The sequence below is a fragment of the Perissodus microlepis genome, chromosome 23 (assembly GCF_051167445.1).
Source record: "Perissodus microlepis isolate ML-2025 ecotype Zambia chromosome 23, ASM5116744v1, whole genome shotgun sequence".
NCBI classification, from domain to species: Eukaryota; Metazoa; Chordata; class Actinopteri; order Cichliformes; family Cichlidae; genus Perissodus; species Perissodus microlepis.
The window spans coordinates 34,215,526-34,237,691 of record NC_140482.1 but is presented as its reverse complement, the minus strand read 5'-3'; the positions used below and the strand labels follow the sequence as shown (position 1 = coordinate 34,237,691).

Genomic DNA, 22,166 nt, shown 5'->3' with positions numbered 1-22,166 from the left:
TTAGACCCTTTCTAAGATGTCTTTGCTCCAGATTTAGTGAGTGAAACTATTTATTAATATGAATTAGCAGGCCTCATTGTCAATAGATATACCATGCTAGCAAAGCTAAACATTCAATAATGACTTAGCACCCCCCCAAAAAAAACAAAACAAAACCAAACACTAAAATGCTAAAAATACGACTTTCAACCTGAAGTTAACAAAGAGGCGACACTTTGGTGATAAATTCCAACTTCAGTATAGTCAGTGTTTTTGCTAATTAGCAAATGCTAATCTGCTAGCACAACAAGCTAAAATAGCTAATAGTTATTGGATATGATTGCTTTTTAACCTTTAATCTCTAACTATTGTCTTTTCACTTGCAATAACACACTGGATACTATATGTCATTATGTGTTTGAACCAGTTAAAGTATAAAAAGTGTCTGCAAGAGCCAGATATCCAGCAAACTCACGTCCAAACAGAATGGGTCTTTATTCAGGAAGTGAAAGAAAGAAAAAGAGATTGTAATCAACACCCCATTTAAATACAAAAACAAAAATAAAAATAAACATGATATTCATTTTGCATATCAAAGAACCATTCAGTAATAATTACAATCCAAACATCTCATAAACGACTTTTGTGAAGCTATACACACAAACTCTGATTTAGAAATTAGTCACTTTAACAATAAAATTACAAATATTTAGCTTTAAAAATAATTAAACTCAAAATAATATTTTAGCAATTAGCATCTTTAAATTATATATAGTGTTTTTCACATAAAAATACAAAATAATACCAATGACATTTAAATATGAAAAATTATTCCAAGAACCTGCTACTATCAAATAAAATAAAATGTGGGAAAAAACAAGATGAAAAGAAATAGAAATATGCATGAAAAAGTCTCTCCTTTTGTTAGCAAAACACTATCCAAAATAACTACAATCATTTACATCAGTACAAAGATATCTGGATTTAAAAATACTTGCAATGAAAAAACGGGGTATCTTTTTCTGACAGTAAAAAATGACACTGTGGATCAGAAATTTGCAAAATATGCAATGAAAAAAATAAATCTGCATTAAAAAGGTTTACACTGTAGTTCTTACTTTTATACAAACATTAGAAACAGTATTGCACATCACAACACAGATTCGAGGTTAGTCAGCCTTTCAAAATGTGTTATATTCAAGTTTCAGAGCATCTACGAGGACAGGCAGCTGGGGCCTCGATGCAACAGGGGAGAATCTCAAGTGTCTTCCCAGAATATAATAAAACCTTCATGTTTCCTTCCATTAAATCAAACGTGTCATGTGTATCAAAATAAGAATCAGCTGTATATCAAAAACTTTGATGTTACTAATGATGTGATTCTTTGTCAACCAAAACTTTTGGACATAATTAGGGGTAAATAAATCGAAATATCAGTCCTATTTAAATAGAAAAATACAATCAAAATCAACTCATTTTTTCATCTACAAAAATAGTGAAATAAATATGATTTTTACAAAAGCAAGGACACATACAGAACCAAGTAACAGTGTTTAACATAGAAAATAGAAGCTCACAAAAACAGCACGAGTCAAGTGTTACAGGTGACGATATTCAAACATTATCAGACGCCATGAGAACCAAAGCCACGAGGAGGAAGAGGGGCCAGAGCGGGAGCCCGGTCTTTAGCTTTCACCTCCCATCAGGTTGCAGGCCGCAACGCCTTTCCGACTCCCGCTCGTCGTAACACCCGGACCATTTTAGAATATATTAGAAAACATTTGCTTTTTGCTCTACTCACACAAAACATAGCTAACTTAAGACCACTGCTCCACGCTACACCTTAAATAAGTCATTATGGGGAAAAAATATGATAAATTCTACCTATAAATAGGTGAAAACTTTCATAATTCGCTTCTAAACACAAGGGGTGAAGGAGACGGAAAACGAGCAGGGATACAGAAAAGTAGTGCATAATGTATATTATATATTAAAAAAAACAAAAAACATTGAAGGGCCAGTGATGAGTAAATTGTTCACACAAACAATTTCAATTACACAACTCAACTAGTCTCAGTTCCATTAAGGTTTTGTAACAGTACACAGTTGACGCCTGAACACTGATACCGAGGAGCACACACACAGGGGCATGAGACACTAAAACCACGACAACACGAGAGCGACACACTTGTACAGTACCAAACAGACGGCTGGGCGACCGTCCTCACAAAAAAGATTGTCCCTAAAGAGTTTTTCAAGGGTCGAGGAGGAAATTAAACAAACAATAAAAAGAAAAAGATCATCTTTAGCGAAGACCACGCGTCACTGTCTTCATCGTGGACAAGTGTGGTGAGGAGATGTGGAGATGCTTCATCTTCCGGTAACTGCGCCAGTGTTTCCTTGGATTTATGGAGCTGCAGCCACACAGCATGAAAGCCTGACTGTTACATTACAAAAGAAGCAGTTTAGTGTGTTCAAACAATGCTCAATAATGCGACGCAGTCACACGGAGCACGCCAAACTGACAAAGTCTTTCATTTGCGTCTGGTCTGCCGGTGAAGCTACACCAGATTAGCCTTTGGATCCACACAAAGATATGGATAGGAAGAGTGAAGGTGGAGTCATTCTTCTCTACGAAATCTGTTGATAGCTAAACTAGAGCCTCAGTCTACACTAACAACAGTCACACAGCACATGGACGACACACAAACACAAACCACTGAACACCACTCTGCTTCTCAATGGCATTTTTTTTGTTGTTTTTTTTTGCTATATAAGCCACCACGTGACAACGTGATGGCATCCACTAAGTCTACAGTAGAACCAATATCACTTTTTGTATTGTTAGTATGTAAACAGATCAAACAACAGAGAAACATCAAAGCATGCAAGTTTAAATATGTTTTTTTAACTCATTTATCTTAGTCTGATTTTTTTTCCCTCTTAGGCATTTGTACTTGATGATCATGCTACTCATTATAGAATTGTTACGTCTTGTCTGCATTTATTATTTCAGTGGTTTGTTTTTTCCTGACATATATCCAGCATGCTATTTGTGTAGCTAAGCCTATTGTCATTATATGCACTCTTAAATCTTTCTATGGCAATGGGGGCCAGAAGTGTTCGAGTGCATACTGCATTTCGTTTTACATGATTCAGGTTTATAAATGGCATTAAATATAATACCTACACATCTATTCATATATATGTATATATATAGCAGCAAAGCTTCTGAAATAGCTCGGTCAGTATAAATGTTGAATACAGTTGCAGAAAAGCAGATTTTGTATTTTGAGGTATCACTCTACGGGTCAGTATGAGCGCAAAAATAACCCTACTGTCTTCTTCTTTTTTTTTTTTTTTTACATTTCAATAAACTCTCTAACAAGAAGAAAGAGCCCATGGCAAAGTTAAAAAAACAACGGTTTGCTTTGTGGCAGAAAATGTGTCAATTTTAAGCTTCCTATATTTTTTCTACCTTTGGTTAATGACCCGGGGCAGGCGTCAACATTATAGAATCGAGGTTTTCCCAGAAACAAGTGTGCACTGAACGCACCGTGGGGTGGCTAGCAGCAGACAGACAGACAAGCTGCCCCCATGCAAAAACATTCCCGTATCTACGTTAAATCTCACATACAAAAATAATGATAATAAAAAAAGCTACAAAAATCAATCTCTTTTTTTGTTTTTTAAATCTCCTCTTAGAAAAGATGAAAGTACCACAAAAGAGTTGTAGAGTTGTCAGAGCCTGAGATGTGCGGGGGGTTTTGGTGAAAAACTGAGGCTTGTGGTGTTTGGCTGCTACAAAAGATATATAGATATATAGTATATACTGTATAGTGTTATGTACTTGATTATACTGATAGCTTAGGAAGCAGGAGAGGCTGAGCGATGCTCTTTTTCCTGTTAGCCAGTGTTTAATTTCCCTTTCCCCTAACTGTGTTACCATGAAATTGGGGGTCGCAATCTCTAATTCCAGCGGAAGTGAATCTGGCGAGGGCGGTCGGCGCCTTCTTTAACCAGAGGCTTGTGAAACTCCCGTCCGGCACGGGAGTGGATGTTAGCCCAGCAGAACTCGCAGTAGTATTGAAGACAGGTGACGTTAGCACAGAAAAAAGGAGCAAATTTCCCTCCACAACGAGCACCCTGGCACTCATCACAAAGCTGATCATCCAGGACGTAGGGCTTCACCTCCACCTGCACATTAATGAGACATAAATGTCAGCTGTAACGAAGGAAACAAGCTTAACGAAGCACAGGCAGAGAGAAAACCTAATTTAACCAGCCCTAACAACCGTTTGCTTATCATAACAACAAGCCCCTTCTTCTCTGTAGGGATGCTGATAACACACAAAAAGATGCAAATACACACACACTTGCATGCGCGAATGGCATGAATTACACATCACCATGACAACTGTGTCATATACCATGAATCCTGCTGATTCCTAAAGTCTGAAAAGTTTAATTTACGGTAATAAAATATCTCTAAGCATTTTATTTGTGATCGTTAGTAAAATTTTGAGATTCTGCTGATAAATAAAATATTTAGTGAAATATGTATCATACTGTAGATTTTTACCATCTTTTGTTCCTTTATGGAATTAGTATGTTATCTTATGTTCTTGCATACAATGTCACAACCCACAAATGTGCAACATTAAAGCTAGAGAAGTCCAAGAATCAGACGATCCCCTGTGACCAAGCACTTGGAGACTGTAGGGAGAAAGAACTCCCAAACTTAGTTCAAAAAAGTTTGGTTGATTATGTCTACATTGTAACAAGTGGGAAAACCTGTTTTCCCACTTGTTTATTTCTCAAACAAATAAGAGAAATAAAACCTGTTTATTTCTCTATAACCTGTTTATTTCTTCTATGTGTAAAGCGTTTTGGGGTCCTTAGGGACTAGTAAAGCGCTATACAAATACAGGCCATTTCTCCTAAACGGTGCTACATTTCTAAGTAACATACATTTGAGGGTGGGGCAGCAGCATTGAGAATGTGGGTTGTGCCCATGAAAAACTTGCTAAATCTTCTCTGCCAATGCCAAACACCTTAATCTACTGAAGTTCGATTGGTTTCATTTATTCGAGTGAATGATTGCTGATTGTAGAATGGGTTGGTGTTTCCACATGCTACAGAGGCCTCTGTTTGTTAAACTAACACATTTTTAAATTGCCAACATGTTTTATTTCTTTAGTTTTCAATCATCCAATCCAATAAATGAGAAGAAACAAGAGTCAGTAGCAGAAAAAACTGTTTGCCATTGACAGATGCAAAATACCAGCAACACTGAACAGTGAAACAAAGTGATTCACTGACAACTACACTGAGCACAGAGGTTTCTATAAACCAAATGACCACATTCCTTTGATAGTTTGCTGCTTTTCTTGAGGTTTCAAAAAGTGTTACATTTAATTACAAAAAATTCTGAAACCCTGATATACACTAAAAAGTCGAAGACGGGGGAAATATTAATGAAAGGAGGGTGGTCATACCCTCTTATCAATGTCAGCATGCTGCAGCTGGACGAATCTCGCGCTGATGGCAGCGATGTAACTCTGTTGGTTTGAGAAAGCCACTCGTCCTGCCCCCTTTGGGTATTTGAGCTCTGGATCTGTATCAATTCCTGCGTAGCACACTCCACCATAGAGGCGATCCATAATCATGGCCAACTCGACTAGTAAAGAAATGAACAGAGGACAAAAAGATGAATTTAAATATGTGAAAAAACAGATACAAGACTTGGATTTGAGAACAGAAGAGAAGCTATCAGAAGCTTATTTTGAGTCCAAGTTATCATGCTAAGCCCCTTACACGCATAGCTTGACTTAATCTCTATTGAGATGCAATACTAGTTGTAGAGAAACAAGTTGGGTATATTTACTTGCTCTCAGAGGACGAGGGACGCCGCCCACAAAGATGGTCTTGCGGGGATCGAGAGGCTGAGATCCATCCATCACAAAATCGCTGTCGCTCAGGTTCCAAGGACGAATTTGCACCTGGTGTCAAAGTCAAACAAGATTAGATCACCTTTCCCCCCTACAAGAAAAATGTGGCCATGTAGCTTCTTTTCACAGCGAGCTGGTACTGCTGTGCCACAGAGTATATTTAAAAGATGGATATTGCTATATTTTCTGCTGCTTTAACCACATGTGCCTGCAATCAAATCAGTCCCTCGCTCTGGCTGTTAGACACAATGAAGTCATTTTAAGGTACTTCCATGTTGGCATCACTATTCAGACACAAAAGCTACACCCATCTTTTAAATTATTATTTAAGTGTTTAAAGATTTAAAAGCAATTTTTGAAAAACTCACAGGTTTGTCCTTGATGGTGGGGCTGGAGACACACAGGTAAAGCTTCCCATCCTCCTCCATACAGGCTTCAATCAGAGCCTGCACCGAGCTCTCTTCCTGGAACAGCAGGAATGCATAGCCTAGGAAACGTATATAAAAAGCTTCATTGTACATGCATACAAGAACAAGAGAGGGTATAACAAAGGTGCTCACCTTGGTTTGTCACTATTCAAATGACATTCACTTATTTGCATCATATCATAATACCGTGCAGGCTCAATGTAAATATTGGTAACCAGCCATAAATAAGTGAGCTTGATGCTTTTGCTAATACCTTTAGGCGGAAAGTAGGATTTACTCTCTGCTTTGTGTGGCCAGTCCACCACAAGGTGACCAAAGCGGCGGAAGCTTGAGGTTATTTCATCTAAGGGAATTTGACATGTGACACTTGAGTAGGGAGATAAATCATAGAATTTTTTTTTTTAAAGGACTAGCAGTACAACACAATCATGAAATAATTTCTTTACTCACCTTCGTCTATGTCAGGAGGCAAACCTCCCACAAACACCTTACGAGAGAAGCGCTCGATGCGTTCCCCGTTTTGGTGAGGGTAACAGTTGGGAGAGCCAAGGACTCCTGGGACACCCTGGTTGCCATGGCCATCATCAAGGAGATTGTCATCAATAGGGAAGAGAGAGGAGCGGCCTGGTGGACAAAAAAAGGCAGGCAAGGCTACAGCAAATGTCAAGCATGCTATTAAACATTCACAAGCAGAAACCCTCACGAACATGTTTCCAATCCCAGTCACATTTCCTCTCCTTGAGGCAATGTTACATCTCTGCTATGACAGGGACGTACTGAGATGAGAGGCTTTCTATAAAATAATGTTTCTGCTTTTATTGCACTTTATTGCTGAGTGGATGTGAGGCCAAGCACCAGCTTAAAGTGAGGATTACGTACAATTTGTTTTTTTACAGATCCGAGACTGGGACACGCAATCATGTGTGCTCCACTCAGAGCAGCGTGGCAGATAAAGCGTGTGTGGAAAGGCAGGCCGAGTGGAGCGAAGCTGTTAACATAATGGCTAAGCACTATAGAGTCCCAAAGTGTTCAAATATATACCAGACGACACAAGTTATTTAAAAAAGAATAAATAATGAATTAAGTTATTCATTATATAGCAAATATAAATGAAATGAGGGGATTTCTTTATCACATTATTTGCATTATATTAGATAAAATGTGAATTATTGGACCAAAGTCTTTAGCCAGCAAAGGAAAGCAATCAAATTAATCTGATTCAACTAGCAGCTGCTTCTGTCAGAGCATAAGGACGGACGCAGCTTACGAGCCTAAAAAGTGAAGCCATCACAGAAGTGGCTTAAATGTGGATTCTTTTTATGAGCCACCAGGGGGCGACTCGTGGTTGCAAAATCAAAAAACAAAAAAACAACAACCCTCACTTCCCTTTATTTGTGGTCTCAGTAGAACACTTTCCTGGAGGATTTATGGGCTCAGCTGCTAGTTTAAGATCATACTGAAGAAAATATCAAGAACTTATTGTAAATTACATATTGATTATTCAGGATAACAATTTATCATTGACAAGTCGTTACCCTGTTAGCTTGCCATTTCACAGTCGAGCACATCTGGTTCAGAAACACCAAGATTTAGATGGTTAAAATGCTGAGCTCGGAGGTCCATAACAGAACTTCTCAAACAAACAGGTGGTGTCGGGGTTTTGGAATAAAATCACTGTTATTATGAACATGAATGATATAATAATATTTTAGAAGATTAGTATATTTTAATAATTTATTATTTTTAGAAGCCAATGGGATGTTTCTATAGGGTTTTGGATTTCTGCAGAAAATAAGCTCTGTGGGAAATAAAGGATCTCTTTAAAGGTTTGCGCGGCTCCTCGTTATAGGTGCCGAGTGATTTCAAGATAATCTTCACATATTCAATCCATTTTCACAGGTTTTTTTTTTAAGCGTGGATACATTTGGCAGAAGTAAAAACACATTTTAAGGTATAAATAAGCTGCACCCTAGCAGCATGACTTCAGCCTCACTATCACTAACCTCCTTTGTTTGCTACCAAAACTTGAGATACAGTTTCAAAATTCAAAAGTGGGGAACAAAACGTGAAAATGTCTAGAGTTTGTGTAAAACACAGACCTTATTTTAAGCACACAATCAAAAATCTATACAAAGTGCTACATGCTAACCTATTTTATTTATACTTTGGGTTTCCATAGAGCAGAGGCTATAAACACCACCAAACATGAAACCCTCAACTTAATGTATGTCTGGATACTGAAACAACACATTTTTCTTTGTATATTTTTTTAATAGTCAATCAGAAATTTGATGAGCAAAATTCTGTGTTCCCAAATTTGAAAACAGAAAACAGTGAAGTATCAGTCCAGACTTAAGGCCTCAGTTTGGTATCTATTTAAGCAATAACACATGCCACAAGGAAAAAGCCACAAGTAAAGAGACACGCTAGAGAAAGCTGAATTTACCTCGACGCCTCCCATAGCTCCTGGCTGCATGTAGAAAAGTACAAGAGTGCAAGTTTCAGCTATGAAACATTTCTCAGAGGGCATTTGTAACTGTAGACTTTAATCTGCTGATCCAACCCAACCAGCTTTTATTCAAGTCACCGACTAATGAGCTAAACTGAGATACTTTTAAAAAAGGACTTAAATCCTCCTGAAACCCAAAACAAAAATTATTATTTTTGCCAAACTTCCTAAATGCTGTGGCAAGGAAGCCTGAGGGGCTGCATCTGTCATATACTTGATGAAAGCAATACACAGAAAGTCCAGAAGCCTAAAAATGACATTTACACAAATGTTGTTATTTTGCACAAAAAGGTTTTAAATGCGATCAAAAACCAGAAAAAGGAAAACTGTTTAAAGGCCAAAGCCCTAAATATGCTCTGGCAGGGACAAGAAATCTAATTACACACAGCAGCATAGATGGCGTTGAAAAGGGGACAAAAACTATTTTCTGATTATTGAGTCTCAGGAGGAAATGGCAACAACCAGAACTTATTAAAAACACTCATAATTACTCCCAAATGTTGTCTGACCCTGATTTATGTCTCGCTAATACTGTTACAAAACACGGTTTTATTTTTTTGACAACTGGATGTTTACTCCAAATGTGAAGCTAAAAAAAACAAAACAAAAAAACACAGGGACTATTCAGGGCAACAATTATTCTAATTAACACAAGAAAATTTAATTGGAGGCAACCTGGAACAACCTTTGTCATTCAAGTACTACACAAAACGAGCACAGTAAATTTTCAGTTATACCACATAGCCACTTTAATGCCAACAAAACAGTTGAACAGCTGGTTAAAAAAACTGAACCCATTTAACGGGTACCGTCAGATATTCTGCAGCAGATGCAGCAGAGGTGACACTGCGTGGCCTTATTGCACCACAGTGAGTGTGTCTAATGAGGCTAGAGAGTAATGGTGGGAGCATCATGAGAGCTGCAGACACAGGAGGATGGTGCTAGGAGATAATTACCATTGAGCATGAGTAGGCCGTCAGCCCCGGGGTTAGGGCATCCCACACGGCCTGATGTGAGAAACAGACACACACACACACACGCAGAAAACACACACACACACAAATAGGAATGAGACATAGAGCAGATGGAGAAGACAGGGCAAAGCCAATGCATGTACATGGGAATACCACACAAAAATGCACGCACACACATAAACAGAAAAAACAACTGTCTTTTCACATGTCTAAGTTGAGCACAAACAGGAGCAAATGTTTTTTTCCCCCATAAATGACCACGTACTGTTTCAGCTTTCCGACCAAACTACAGTGGAATTACTTGTTTTATTTAAGGCGATAACAATGTCCATTTAAAAAATAAATAAATACATTTTAATGCAAAGATCTAGCAAGTTCTGAGCTGAACAAGACAATTTCTCCCCTTTTTTTACATTCTGCTTTGGAAACGATTGAGGAAAAAAACACTTGTTATAGTAACCCAATTTTCCATAATATTTAGTTTTACAGTGGTTTCTCAATCGTACTAATGAATCAAAAATCACAAATACCAAATTCTAGATCACAGCATTCATTGTGAAATGTCAGATAAATTAAGTCACTAATAAGATACAAATATATTAAAAATGTGTTGCCTTATGAGAAGCTACATTTGGAGCCGTTATCCAGAATGCTGTGTTGTGTTAACCATGTCAGTGCTATAAATGGCAGAGCGGACCCCTGCAACCCCCCCTTCCATCTCACCTCCTCTCTTAGCTGTCATATGCAGCGTGTGAAAGTGTGATCACATCTAAAATTAGAGTAGACCCCCCCAGCCCCCCACGCTTTGCTGTGCACACTGGCCCGTGTCCTCTCCATCTGCTCCGGCAGGAAAAACAAGAAACTCGCCCAAGAAAGGAGGGCGCAGGTTGAGTAATAATCTTAGCCAACTGCAAATGAGAAAATCCACACAGGAAATTTTATACGTGTTTGCAAACCTCAACTGTTTGTCTTTTAACCAGTGATGGGTTTTTCTTCTTTGTAATATTTTAAAGTGAGAGTGTCTTTGGCTTGTCAGGCTGTAAAAGAGCTACGAGCAGCCGTCAGTAGGAGCTGTTATTTGACACTGCTCCTCTGATGTCCAGCAGCTGAGCACAGGAGGCCAGGACAGTGTCGCTCTACGGTAAATTCTCTGCTTGGTCCTACCAAGAAGTGAGGAATAATTCAGCAGTTACATAGATCCATTAATATATTTTTAAGGTATAATATACACATGCTTGACAGTTACAGATGTTTTCTGATATTAGTAAAGAAAAACGCCATGGTTTCTCTTTTTCCTGACCTCCAGCTCTGAGTCAGATCAGTGTGCTGTTCAGGTTAAGTAGGAACAGGATCAGAGCTGGAAGGTCATGTAAATGTGCAGCTGGTGGCACAAGTATTAAGCTCTCAGCAGGGAGAAAATAAGCTGGTGTGTGGAAAAACAGCACAGCTCTGGGAGCAATGGGCCTGTCACTTCCCTGCACGATGTCGGGTTGCCTCCGCGAACACGATCGCCTCCCTCTGACCCCACGAACTGAGACTGAAAGGGAAAGGCCAGCTTACCTTTCATCGGATCCTGCTCAGCTCGCATGATGTCAATCAGAGAGCTCTCCAGGGAGTGCATGTTCAGACTGTCGTACATCCTGGTGCGATCCTGAAAAAATACAGGTGACATTTCTTTTTTTAATCATCCAGAGTTTGACAAAACAAACAAACGTCACGGTGCACGAATAAATCCTCACGTTTCTCACACACCTTCGGGATTTGGCTTATGAATAATAAAACCTTTGAAGCACAGGGTATTTGGCTTAACATGCACCTCACGCTCGGATTAACATTTTTTCCGTATTTATTCACTTCGGGAGTCTGAAGGTAAGTTTACAGGCAGCCTACACAACGGATTCCCCAAGCTCTCTGGACTGCTTCCAAGATGCAGACATAGAGAGAAAATGGAAACTAAAACCAGGAGCGGCATTTCACAATAGAGCTGAGATGGAGGTTGGGAGTTTGTCAGCAGAACAGTGAAGTTGATCATCTTATTATTCTAGCCAGAGTGCCAAGTCCACCTTATAACACACAGCACAATGACAGGCTAATGTCCTAACTCTATGATAGTTAATAGCAGCATGTCGCTTCTGTGTAAGCAACAGTAATTCAGAAAATGATCACACGGTAACTGCGCAAAATACAAAATGCTATCAAAAAATTTAAAATTAAAATGCAATTGCATGCAACTTCTTGCATTTGTGTTGGTCAAGCTTCAACTTGAACTTCATTTCAGGTAAGGGGACAAAAATCACAGGAAGTCAAATTTCACAAGGACAGCTGATGATAAGTGACAACTGTGCTGGTGTAACCAGAAACAGTTTCCCTGCATTGTACTAGAGTGCACTGTCATATGAAAACGTTCAGGTAGATGTAAAAACGTAGATTAGTTTGAGATCGAGGTTCACTTTAGCGCTCTGTTTCAAGTCTGGGGAGTGGTCCAAATGAAGCAGGAGTGCTTGAGCGCTGCAGAGCTTCACAGTGAGACAATCCTGAAGAGGCCAACTTTAAAGTGAGTGTTTTTTGCTTTTTAATAGTTTTGGAACTTTTTGACTAAACCCTTTGTTTCACTGCTGCATTATGAGAATGATTAACAGGTTCACACTGGTCTTTATGTGTCATAAACCTGCCAACTTTAGAGACGAAGGACAGCGACTTTTGCCTGCTTCCTTGCCAAAAGGGATGGGTGGCCAAATTTCAGGCTGGATGCCTTAGCGGACGCAACCCCAAAGGGGATTTGTGTCTCCAGCTGGAATTGAACCAGGATCTTTTGCTTGCCAGCGGACCACTAGTTAATTTAAATTGGCTTAATTTTTTTAATATCCCTTTCCTTCACAGATTTTTCCATGCAAATATTCCAGGCTTGAAGAAATCCTGGTGATATTTCTGTCATCACATCAATACAGTGAATAGTGCAAGTGTTTTTTCTTTGAAGTGCTAAACAGCAACCTGTTTACTGTTGATCATTTAGTTTGAGTAATTTTCATGACAGGCCAAGGATTCTGGAGGGTTCTGTGTTAAGAAGACTGATGTAATGGGTGACAATGAGCAATAGGAAACCTGACGTTGCTGGATGATCTTTTTTCTTTAGCGTCGTAGTATTTTAGGGTGATCACATGAGTTAATTGCAGGAAACTTGAGGCCTTTCTTAGAGAAACAACAAGTGACTAGCCCCACTAAAGGCGAACTGAAGGCAGAGGTGCTGTTCCTTTTGTCCCCAGTTTACCTCTGGGTTATGTTAAAAACATGACACAGCAGAGATACTGTCACTGACTGCCAAACATTAAACAGAGAGGAAGGAAGGAAAAGACTTGGAATCTGAAAAATTCCAGTAGTGACACTGTTTATGGAAATTAACAATCCATGCAGTCGCGTCTGTTTCCTGGAATAGGAAGCGCTGCACTTCTTGGCACTGATAATACTAATAATTTGAGCTCATAGCAACAGTCGTACCATTTGGTGACACCATTAATAAGGTGATATCATTAGATCGGTCTGAATGAGTCATGGCCATACCCGCATTGATCTTAGAATTGATTTATGCAGAAACCCTGAGAGGAGACTGGAGTAGCAGGCAAAGTCACTCATAATCTGAAAGGTTTTGTGGATTTGATTTTATATTAATTGTGTGTTGAGGTCCTTAAAGGCACATTTAAACTTTTAATCAATTGATGCACTTTGAGTGTCCAAGCTGTGCAGTTTTTAACATTAAAATGTCTCTTACATGAAGCCTATAACTGAATGATTTTATAGAAGAATTCAACAGCAACACTGAGCTCTTTCAATGCAAGTCGCACAGGAAATGATAAACTATGACAAAGAATGATATTAAACATGGAGTTTCAGGGAACAATACTGCCTCATAAATGTTCCTAAGAACCCAGTAATATCAATTCAAAACAAGTAAAACACTGTTCAAAGTGCCTGCATCCCAGGGGGAGATTTTCTGAAGGCTGTGTTTCCTGACTACGACTCCATTTCTTTGCAGGCACGAGAATCGAAACATCAAATCACAATGCAAATTATGTTCTTTGAAAATAGCAACCAGTCTCACGGCACACGCAGACGTCTCTTTACACTTGGCAAAGATCTAGGCTTCACAATCTTCCACATCAGGTTACTTTGCTTTTTTCTGCATTCTGTGTAAGTTTGATTGCTAACTTGAAACTCCAGGCAAGGTTTAATTCAGTGTGTGCACGGGAGGCGTGTTACTATGACGATCACAAGTGTCTGGGTCCAATTTTAAGAAGAATATAAAGTGACATGTGGGGCATCACTTGAATTGTGCTGCAAGCCTTGGTTCTGAAGCATGTGCTATAAGCTATGCGTTGTACAAAAGTGATACATTCTGAGTGTAACGTGTAAAAGTTAAATGCATGACTCTGCATTATGAAGGAGGGTTCAATGCATTAATTAAAGATAATTATACACAAATAAACCGAGCACAAGGCACTACATAAATGTCTTCAGGGATTATAAATCAGTTCATGTTTTTAGTTCTGGTAAAAACATTTTTCCTACACAGGAGGTAACTGTAATAAAATAATCTTCCTAAACCACTTTTGTGACTTGGGATTTCATTTACTAACACACACAACAGACGTTCTTGTTTAAGAAATAGTGAGAAAGAGGAAAATTTTGTCAAATTAGGTAAGTCACTGTACTTAGTCATCCCACAGAGGCCCATTCTGAGCCTGGAAAAACACTGTATCAGCGACACGAAAGAGATGAAGATTAATCCAATTTTGTGAACAAATGGGAATTTTGTTTTTGGCAGGAAAATTAGAACGATGTGATTAAAATATGACTAAACGATGACCATCTGGACCCTGAAGCATTAAAAGGGGAAAGTAGATGCACTGATGATTGTAGAGTCCCTCAGTTCATTTAAGTACACAAAAAAATATATCATTAATGTTAGAAACGTGACAATATTCAGAAATTAGACACATAGGCAGCATATTGTAGTGTCAATTTTCTGATGAAGATATGGGAATGGATGTGGTAATATGTTGTTTAGACATGTATAGAGAACATTTGGAATGTGCATTTACTCTTTTGATGTCATTTGCTCCACACGACCTTGTTCTTGTTTACTGTCAGTTCTGCCAAGCCAGGCTACAGATGCCTACCCAAAAGAAAATCCCACATTTTTGGTCATTGGGAGAAACACATCTACTTTTAAATATCATTTGCTCATTGAGAGGCCTTTTGTATTACACAACAAGTCTATTTAAGAAGGTATTTAAAGAAAAGAAGGAGTGAGTTTGTTACCTAGAAAACTTAACTTTAATTAGTTTCATTGCAAGTATCAGTGAAATTGTAACTTTTCATTAGCCATATAAAGACCATAGTATAGACACTTGTCTTTCAGAATAATAGCAAAAACCTGAATATTTTATGTAAGTAAACAACTGTATTTCTGATACTTTCATTAGGTAGACCACAACTTGGAATATGACCTTTTAAAGTTTGGCAAAGGAGCAGTTTTAGTGGCAAAAGGCGTTAACTTCCTGAAAATAAAGCAGCCCAGCCCAGATCCTCAGATCTAAAAACTCTTGCTTATGTATCTCCTGTTGATAGAAAGAATTATTATCCCTTTTAGTTTATACCTCATCAAGTAAAGTTAAGTGAAACTATCCCTTCAGAGACCTTCATCATTTAATTTGTCTAACATCTAATTCGTGTGATTGATTTAACCTCTGTCGCCAGCTCTTTCCCACGTTTAAACCCACTGATTCTCACACTGTCAAACAAAAACCCTTCTGTTACACCCCCCCCACACACACACACCAAACCAATTATCCTACAAAACCCACCAACAGCAGCCAATGCAGTCCCAACCCTAAACACATACCTGCAGGGGCAACAAGGTGTTGCTGTTGCTGTCTGTGCGAAACATGTTCTCCTCTATCCAGGACTTAGGCCCCAGTGATCCGCCAGAGCGTGGGAACTTGGGAGGAGCGATGACATTGCTTGAGAAGGGCTTCTTCAGGGGTGAGACGTGACTGACTGAGCCAGGTACACCCATGCCGCTCCCTCTGCGGTGGTCCCGGCCCCAGGACATGCCCCCGGAGCCCCAGCCATTGCCTTGGTGACTACCCCAGGGAGATGGTTTCACCATGGGCTGTGCAGACATAAAGATAATATGGAGTTAGAGAGAACTGACAGCTTTATCATGTCTGTAATACACAAATATTTTTTGTATTTACAACATCCATTTCATCCTATCTTGCCTTTCTTTCCTTTCACAGCCACAGCTTGATCTGCTCCTGTAACGGGTGGCTGGATAAGAAGATTTAGGGCTTTAAGACTAATACCAAGTATCCCGTGCGCTGCAACACCACCTCTGTAACTTACACACAGTCTCTCTCCACCTGGACCTTGGGTCCCCTCTTAAGCATCATGCATTGGATGATCTCACATGTGAATCATACACAGAGGAGAAACAACTTTGTTTCTTCTGCACTCAATGCTTAATGTAAACTGAAAACCTTTGGACTCACTGGCAACGTCCATGTTCTAATAGTGCTGTATTTGAGGAACAGAGTTAATAATCTAAAAAAAAAAAAAAAAAAAAAAGGATAACAGAAGTGCTTTTAAGCAGAATCATAAGAGAGAGACTCAGCACTCTGAGAAAGGGAAATGGAAAAATCTATGAGCAAAGTTGAAAGAACGCTCTTTTTAAAGCTACTGTTGGGAAATCCATGTCCTGGTTGCCACTGAAATTAAAGTTAGTTTAGATGAAGCTTCCAAAAAACAAACAAGAAAACAAAAAAAGATCCAATAAGCACCCAGAGACATTTCAAGATGGCTGCCGAGTACCGAGACTTGCTTCTAGAAGGACATTTACATGAAAAGAGGCTGTTTTAGAGTCCTGTTAGAAATGAATGTACCAAACCTCACATACAAAAGAACCATTCACAATATATGCATTTAGTAACTAACAAAATAGAAAAGATGCAGCATTTTCTTATGTTTTTCACTTTAAAATTGAACTTGCACATAATGGTGGGGATCACCATTATGCGGTTGTCTGTGTTGGTTTCATGAAAATATATTTACATAGGACTCAGAGCAAAGGGCTAAAGGTTAGTGAAACAGGAACACCACACATGCACTACAGGCACACCCAGTCACATACATACTTCCATGCACACACCCAATGTGCAAATTGCATTACGGAGAAACCTGAAGCTGAAGGCTACAAACCCCCAACTGCTGCATGACTGGACTGCTCATGTGAGCTTCTGCTGTTGCTGCATTTCCTCAGGGCATTGCAACCGACAACCATCACACCACCAAGATACTGGATGTTTTTCATTTCACCCAAATATAAGCACCCATTTACGACAACAAACCCTGCAAACCTTTGTATTCCCACTGAGTGCACCACAAGGCAGGGATGGCCCTGTGCCATGTGACCACATCCCACAGCCAGCTTCCAGGAGAGAACAACAGCTAGATTCAGTGATGCTCCCTTGTAACCCTGTTCACCCCTCCCTCTCTTTGCCTAAAGAGTAGACTTGAGCCCTTGCATAATGCATAATGCATTTGTCATTATGCATCAAGATAAAAATAGTTTATTCTTCAAGGTAAAGATTATACATGAATTCACATACACACATTAATCTATAAAGGCTTTATATCTACATTGTGACAAGATATTCCCAACCTAAGGACATGCCAGAGTCAGCTTTCACAAAACTATAGACCTAATGGATTGGCTACAGATTTGGAGAGTCTTAATATCTACATTTGCTTGTGATAGTGACATTAATGGGAATAGGAGACCCGGCAATGCTAAATTCTTGTGATTCCTGTTCCCCAGCAGCTCACCTGATGTTGGTTGTAGTTGTTCCTCTGCTGCAGGAAGGCGCCCTGCTGGGGATGCATCTGGGGACTAACGGGGGACCTGCGACTTTGCGGCTGCTGAGGGACGTTTATCTGGGGTGAGAAAGGACCGCTGAAGCCCTGCACGTTAATCCCAGCGCACGGATTAGCTGACACCGGAGAAAAACTCTGGAAGAAGGCCGGGTTGATGGAGGAGGGGATACCTGGGTAGAAGCTGTTGTCAGAGTCCGCGTTGGGCATATGATTAATGGCGTTCGCGTGGATGGGGTTGATGGAGTTGGGTGCGGGCGGGGGAGAGGAGCTGGTCTGAACGGACCAAGGGGTGCCGAACCCAGGGAGGGAAGGTGAAGACGAACCCGCACTGGCGCTCTGCAACTCCTGGGTGGGGAGGTTCGGGAACGCGGCGCCGAGACCTCCGGACAACATGTTGCCGGTGCTGCTGCTGCTGCCATTGCCGTTATTTATATGGTGGGCGATAGGGGAGTCCATTTGGATCTTGTTTAGGTTTACGGAAGTGGGCAATGGCGACGCGGCATCAGCTTCAGCCTCTTCCACTGGAGAGCCGCGGGGGTCAGCGGCGCTGAGTTTGGTCTTGGAGAAGGGCTGCCTCTGCGGCAGGTGACTGAAACGTCCCTGGGGTGGGGTCGGCTCTGTGGGGCTGAACTCAGTGTGCTGACCTAACTGCTGATGTATTTTTCTGCTGTGCTGAAGGTCACAGATAGACTGCGTCGGGCAGAAATGATCAGGGAAAGCTATCTTCTGCTCTACGTGGTTATAATCCGGCGTGAACGAGCTCAGCTGGCCGTCGTTGTGCCTGTCGGTTTGGTTCGGCTGCTTTCCGGGTTTGCTGACCGGGCTGCTGCTGCGGTCCGTTTCCGTGGTTGACGGGGGTAACTGTGTGGTTGTCACCCCCACAGGCTCATCCTGCATGTTTTACTGATGCGCAGCAGCTGACAGAAACAGCAGGGACGAGGCGACGCTGCTGAAAGGCGAAACGAGGGAGGAAAACCGGTAGGACGAGGCGTAGTATCCGTCCGCCGATGTAAAATACTAAATTCGACGTTTAAATAAGGCAAGAAATGCCGACGAGAATATATTTAACCAGCGTTCCTAAATGAGGTCTATTCAAAGAGTGTGTGTGAAAAGGCTGCAGACTACAGCGCTGAGAGGAGGGGGTCTGGCCTGTGCAAATAGTCGGCTCGCTCGATGCCTAATCTCTGTTTCACTCGGTGATATTATCATCTGACTAAAGACCGAGCTTTTTAGGCCTTGTACACTAGCCTAGCCTGTACGGTCCATTCCTGTCCGACCGTTCTGCCCCCTCCTCTGGTTACCGGCTGTGCTGCTGCGGCAGAGGATTAAAGATCCCCGACTCAATCGACGTCACGACCGCATCATGCCTGTGCGCCCGCCTCGAGCCCGAGCTGCAAAGAGGACCGCATTGTTTACGTCACTTTTTCATTATTCATAAAGTGCAGTAGGCCTAAAACCCCCAGCAAAAAAAGGCCACTGTAGGCTGACTGTGGCCCTAATTATGACCAATAATTTTATGACTAATACTGCCGCGTGACTAATTTGTATGGCCATGTAGCGAAGTGACCCTATAGCAACCATTGCAAACTACTAGTCTGTTAGCATATTCATATTCATCGTCAAATATTCAAGAGCCAGTAACCCTTTCGTATTTATATTTCACAATACATGGTGTTAATTTGAAATATTTTATTTCAGCTAAAGTGACATTCAGAAGCCTAATTCAAACGCCCAGCCAGGATACATTACGCACTCTTATTGAACTGGATGTTAACGCCACTTTGACCTCTCTATTCTGCATGTCTCCCCAATAGTGCTTTGAAAAAAGCTCAAGCATTTCCAGGGTACACATTGTACAGTTTTCATCCGCCCGTGCCTATCAGTATTCAGTCCACAACCATCGTGCGTGCGTCTGCGCCAGCGTCACTTTACGCATGTACGCCGACAAGCTAAATATAGTTTTCTATGTCAGCGCGTGTCAGGGGAGATGAATCTTCTTCGCCTGCACTGAACTCAAAGCTGACAAGTAACCCCAACATATGATTTGCCACCAGCAGCAGCTCTATGTGGCTACTAGGTAATCTTTTTCTTTTTGGAGCGAGTGAGAGAGCGCATCCCGGGTATGCCACCAACTGACTGTGTTTTAGGACACAAGGCAGAAACAACAGAATGTTTTAGATGGTCTCTTCCCTCAGCAGCTGAGTGGTAGATGCCTTTAATTCATTTTAAAATACAAAACAAGCATCCGTTGGGAATTGGAGATATACAAATGAAAAAAAAAATCCGTTCTTATTTCGACAGAAAGCCCACTTTCAGTGTGTTACTCCACTGCATTTTCTGTGTTAGCACAAATATGGATGAAGAATTTCACTTTTTTTAAAGAGTGAAACTGAATAAATCATCGCGGCATCTCTGTTTGAAGGCGATTTTTAACGAGGTAGACAAATACCAGAGTAGCAAAGCAATGTTCATGATGGACCTACCATCTGGTCCCTGCTAATGATGATAGCTCACATGACACATAGCGTATTGCTTGAAAACGGTGCTGCCAATTCCATAATTTTATCAAGAACTTGATAAATATTTTTGGATAAAGCGTTATATATATTTAACTATTACAGTCACTGGTATGTGTGTATACTGGAGAGTGAATCTCTGTCTTTTTTACAGTCAATCTGAACTTAAAGTAAGACTGAAAGTGATCACTGAAAGCACTTGACCCCTATCACTGATGTCTTATTTTTCCTCCCCCTACTCACTGCACCTATGTCTTTTGGGCATAAAGCAACAGAGAGAAGAAGCCCCCCCAGAAATTCCCTATGATAAGGTCCCAGATGGGACAATCCCACCAGTGAGGGGGCAGGTGTGGTGGCCACAGTTGGAGCTGAGCACCAGTGATTAGCCAAGCCCAGTAGTGCAGCAGGGAGTTAAATGGGGCAGGCTGCCAGCTGCTTGCGCCTGATGATGATGATGAGTTTGGGGGGGGGGGGTGACACGGTGGGGGTTACCCTGGTAGATGGGGTGGAGGCAGGGTTGGTGTTAGAGAGAGGAGGGAAGGGGGTGGGGGTCTTTTCTGTGACTCTCACCTGGCCCAACACACACAAAATTTGACACATCTGTCCAAATACTGTACACAGTTCTCCATATTTGCATTCACTTTCAGATCGAACTGTCTGAGTATGTTGAAACATCGAGCCAACAAGTATAAGTATAATGATATCAATACAAGCGAGCATATGTCATCGGATCATGAGGGTGCATCATGTGGCTAAAATAAAGTAGCTACGCTCATTCAAAGCAGGTTTTGAGAAAGCACCTGGCCCACTAAGCAATCTCAAATTTCACCATGTTTATAAAGCTTGATCTATTTAGGTCTCTGTCAGAGAGGATGGCAGTCACACTGCAGCTGCAGTCGTCATAGCAACAGGTAATCTGCATTTCCTTTTGTGTGCTTGATTAGCCTGTTTGACTCAGGGCTCTCACTCTCTCTCAGTCTGTATGTTTTGAAGGGTTGGGCCGATGCCACTGATCAGCTCATTCTATCTCACGGATGCATTCATCAGCGGTGATGACATTGTATTCTGAGAGTCACGAGTGTGTGTGATTCAGGTTTTATAATCCCATCCCAGCATACAGGATGTATGCTTTTTGCATGCCACGCAACTATTCTTTCAGGGCTGCAACTGTTTCCTTAGACAGAAGCACCAACAACCCTTTGTTTTTCAGTGGGTACCTGGAGATTCAAAATGTGTTTATGTCTGATCTGTAAATACATAAATGCTAATATTAAATTCAGATCAATCTGAATGACAAAAGAGATGATTTTTTTTTTTTTTTTTGGGGGGGGGGGGGGGGGGGGGGTTTGCAGTTTTTAAGATATCTAATATTTGTTTAATTACCAAAATATAAAAAGATTAGCATAATATAGTTTCTCTTGCTTACAGCATTTAACTTAATGCAAAAAAGTAAACAACCGTTTACCTTTCTAGAGTCAGTCCCTCTTTAATCTTGCTAAATGAAAGACCTTGCCACGGGCAGTTTTCATTGGAACAACTTTCTAAAACTTAGCATTATACTCAGTAGCTTGGTTTAGGGTAATATGTGCACTGACTGTAGAAAGGGATGAGGTTTTAAAGTGTAAGGCGTAGTGGCCCTGAGGCGCAGGACACACCATAAACACCACCAACAAAAATCCACAAACAAAAAAAGCATTTAAAAAAAAACACTGGTCAACCATCCACTTCCTTCAAGTGTGCTTTCAGAGGTCAAAATGATAGTTTAATGTTATCTGTTGAGAAGAACTGCATTACATGCGTATCCATATCACGAACTTAGAGCTGTATTAAATAGTAAATCAGCTTCCCAAGCTTTTTCATAATAGAGTAAACCACCATAA

At 40.6% G+C, this 22,166-nt stretch overlaps 1 protein-coding gene across 4 annotated transcripts; it reads right to left on the bottom strand.

The window, feature by feature from the left end:
• Positions 1-455: 455 nt before the first annotated feature.
• Positions 456-19,136, bottom strand: cpeb2 (cytoplasmic polyadenylation element binding protein 2). Of its 4 annotated transcripts, XM_084921457.1 has the most exons (11): positions 17,723-19,136; positions 15,741-16,010; positions 11,402-11,492; positions 9,824-9,874; positions 8,805-8,828; positions 6,809-6,982; positions 6,612-6,701; positions 6,299-6,417; positions 5,867-5,981; positions 5,478-5,659; positions 456-4,176 (listed from the first exon to the last, which is right to left on the bottom strand). In XM_084921457.1, the coding sequence occupies exons 1-11, from the start codon at positions 18,665-18,667 to the stop codon at positions 3,949-3,951; spliced, it is 2,289 nt and encodes a 762-aa protein (XP_084777583.1). In that variant the 5' UTR covers positions 18,668-19,136; the 3' UTR covers positions 456-3,948. The 4 variants fall into 4 exon arrangements, with proteins under 4 accessions (XP_084777583.1, XP_084777584.1, XP_084777585.1 ...); XM_084921458.1 differs by lacking the exon at positions 8,805-8,828; XM_084921459.1 differs by lacking the exon at positions 9,824-9,874.
• Between the last annotated feature and the right edge of the window lie 3,030 nt (positions 19,137-22,166).